This window comes from Sitophilus oryzae, unplaced genomic scaffold (genome assembly GCF_002938485.1).
Source record: "Sitophilus oryzae breed Bouriz unplaced genomic scaffold, Soryzae_2.0 scaffold_1576_pilon_pilon, whole genome shotgun sequence".
Taxonomy (NCBI): domain Eukaryota; kingdom Metazoa; phylum Arthropoda; class Insecta; order Coleoptera; family Curculionidae; genus Sitophilus; species Sitophilus oryzae.
The window spans coordinates 7516818-7520148 of NW_022146254.1; the positions used below are offsets into that span (position 1 = coordinate 7516818).

At 33.5% G+C, this 3331-nt stretch overlaps 1 protein-coding gene across 1 annotated transcript; it reads left to right on the forward strand.

The window, feature by feature from the left end:
• The first annotated feature begins 2065 nt into the window (after positions 1 to 2065).
• LOC115879066 lies at positions 2066 to 2931 on the forward strand. The gene is made up of 2 exons (XM_030895709.1): positions 2066 to 2444; positions 2570 to 2931. The coding sequence occupies exons 1-2, from the start codon at positions 2066 to 2068 to the stop codon at positions 2929 to 2931; spliced, it is 741 nt and encodes a 246-aa protein (XP_030751569.1).
• Positions 2932 to 3331: the final 400 nt, after the last annotated feature.

The following is a 3331-nucleotide window of genomic DNA, read 5'->3' on the forward strand; positions in this document are numbered from 1 at the left end:
ACCTCATGAAATCTCTCATTAAGAGGGGAGGTGTTGTGAACATACATTTAATATGGTTATATGTATATGTATATTTGACAAAAAAAAATTGTATAAAATATTATTTTTACCCTTATTCTACGGCTATGCCTAAAGAATTTAAGGTACGAAAAATACCATCAACGTTATTATTCTTCTCAGAAAGATGCAAATAAACAGAACCATTACCTTAAGGATGAAATTGGAAGAAATAGTGTAATGTTGCATCATTTTAGTTTCATGATTCGTTTACTTTCAGACGCGATGTCTGGTTTCTATTTACTTAAGAAATGGTCATGTTTGTCCCTTTGCAAACCTACCTGAAAATATTATTAAGAAATAGTATTAGGTACGCCCATTAGTTTCGGGGAGGGCATTCTCATAAAAGCACAGTCACAGAAGGGACCAGGGACATTCATAAAAATTTTCATAAGTTTTTTTTTTTTTATTAATTTATATTTTGTATTAAAAGTTTAAAAATAAAAAGTAGTAACAACTTAGTAAGAATTTAATTATAAAAAAAATAATAAAGAATAACATTCCCAACAAGTGGTGATACGGGTCAAATAGAGAACTACAACATTTGGTGGCAGCGACTACAAGATTGGTGACGACAGTGGTCCAATCCAGGATCACGACAATATTAGCTATTTTTAGTGAATGTGAAAACTAGATTGGTTTGCATTAAAAAGTTTAAAAAATGTAGATCGCTGGGATTCTAAAAAAATGGTAGAAAAATGGTAACGTCTTCAAAAAATGGTAGAAAAATGGAAAATGGTATACTCAAAATTTTTGCAGGTATCAAGGAAGAAAAAATGGTATAGATACCATTTAAATGGTATATCTGGCAACACTGATCACCAGACAGGTGGGCGCTTGGAATTTTAATATCGATACCCCTTCCTGATATAAATTTAGCTATAAAATCCCTAGGTACATCCGCAACCAGTTAAGTACCAATGTTGCCAGGAGTAATCCGATAATAAAAGAAACTTAATAATAAATCAAACAATAATAATAAGTTAAATGCAATTACAACTAGATACAATTGATAAGAGTTTAAGATCATTATAAAATAAAGTATTAAAATAAGTTAAATGCTAAAATTAATTATTTAGAGACTAAATATGAATGAGGTGAAATATGATTTAAGAAAACTTCAAGAATCTGGCAACACCGTTAGACCCGTTGATGATTTGACGTTTATGCCTAACTAAATTAATTAATCTAAACAAAAATCACAATCAGATTATTTATTAATAATAATTATTGAAGGTATTATTGTTATTAAAAGGTATGTACATCGTTTCGTATAATATAATTAATATAATATATGGTTTCCTTTGTAGCAACCAAACAACTAACAAAATGCAATGAATATTTCCACTTGAACAGAAGTAAACAGATACCAAAAGTAAGTATATAAAGTGGTTATTAGTAATATTACTTTAATTAACGTTATTTTAGATAAATAAGATGTCTTTACACGATGCATTTACCCTTCCATAACCTGAAGAATAATACCTCAGATCGAGTCAAAGATATTATTTACAAAATATTGTTGGCTAAAATACAACAATATGAAGTTAAATTATGATTTAAAGTTAATGCACATTTACTTTACTTAGCCAAATAGAAAATAAATAAATAATTAATATGTAATAAGAAATGTATTGTTATATTTTATTAACGTGCCATCTTCAAGGTTATAAACAAAATAATAAATCACCACATTCACCATTTTGTCAAGATATATCAATTAAAATAAATATAAGAAAATTAATTCCCCTTTAAAATATATAACCGTAACAACCTACGCCAAAAAAAATAATTTGAATTATCCAAAAAGTTGGGACAAGTATGAAAAAGCCGGAGATGATTGGCTACAATCATTTTTGTCACGTCACAATGCCATTACTCTCAGGACTCGGAGGCAACATCGGTTGCAAGAGCGAAAGGATTCAACAGACATGAAGTCGGACGTTTCTATGATAATCTTGAATCTTTGATTGACAAATACAATATTGACGCATCTAGATTTTATAATATGGACGAAACCGGTATTTCCACGACAACTAACAAACCCCCTAAAGTACTATCGATAAAAGGAAAGAAACAGGTAGGCGTAATTGCAAGTGCGGAGCGTGGCCAATTAACGACAATGACCGGTTGTTGCTATGCCGCTGGTTCATTTTTACCGCCCTTCCTTATTTTCGCCAGAAAGAAGATGCAGTCTAGGCTACTCGACGGTGCTCCTCTCGGGACTCAAGGTACTTGTACACCAAATGGTTGGACTCCAGGTGAGGTATTTCTTGCTTGGTTGCATTTCTTTGTAGAATATACACGACCTAACGCCGACAAAAAGGTACTTTTACTTTTGGACAACCATGAAAGCCACAAATACTATCCTGCATTGGAATATGCAAGTAAGAATAATGTCATAATTTTATCCCTGGCCCCGCATACTACTCATAAAATGCAGCCTATGGATGTAGCCGTTTACGGCCCACTAAAGACCTACTTTGAAAGAGAGGTTAATATGTTCCAAAAGGCTCATCCTGGGGCATTATAAATCAATACGACGTAGCCAGACTGTTATCACCAGCCTTTCTGAAAAGTTCAGTAGCCATAAATGCAGTTCATGGATTTGAACGGCCTGGCATTTGGCCAGTAAACAAACACGTTTTTGGTGAAGAACACTTTGAACCAGCGGATGTGATTGTGGGCAGATCAGATATGAATATTAGCCGAGTAAGCATACATTCCTTACAAACAATAGAAATTCCTGATACCGCTGCAGAAGCCTCTTCAACTCCTTTGCCCTCACATTTACAAGAAAAGATTTTAACAGTTGATCCTCCAGGAGAAATGATTCCGCGTCCAGACAAACCCACAAAAGAGCGACTCATCTAAGCCTCAACTTCAAGAAAGCACCCCAGAAAAAAAATGTTCAGAGCATTGCCATTACACTAGAACCAGGAACAGAGTCACTTAAAGTTTCTTCTACTTTGGAACCGAATGCGACAAGTATTCCTGTTGTACATTCTCTAAAAGGTGATGCAATGGTACCAGATGCTTCAAAAAATATTCGCGGAAATAACGACCGTGACGACTCTCCACCGAATCCGGAACCTGGATGTTCAAACTTTCACCAGAGTCCCATATCATTAAGACCAATACCAAATCCTTATAAACCACTGACAACTCGTAAACGCAAATTTCAAAAATCAGAGGTTTTAACTAGTACTCCTATCAAAGAAGAGAGCAAAAAGCAAAATTTGAAAAAATAAAGTAAAGAATATTACTAAACAAC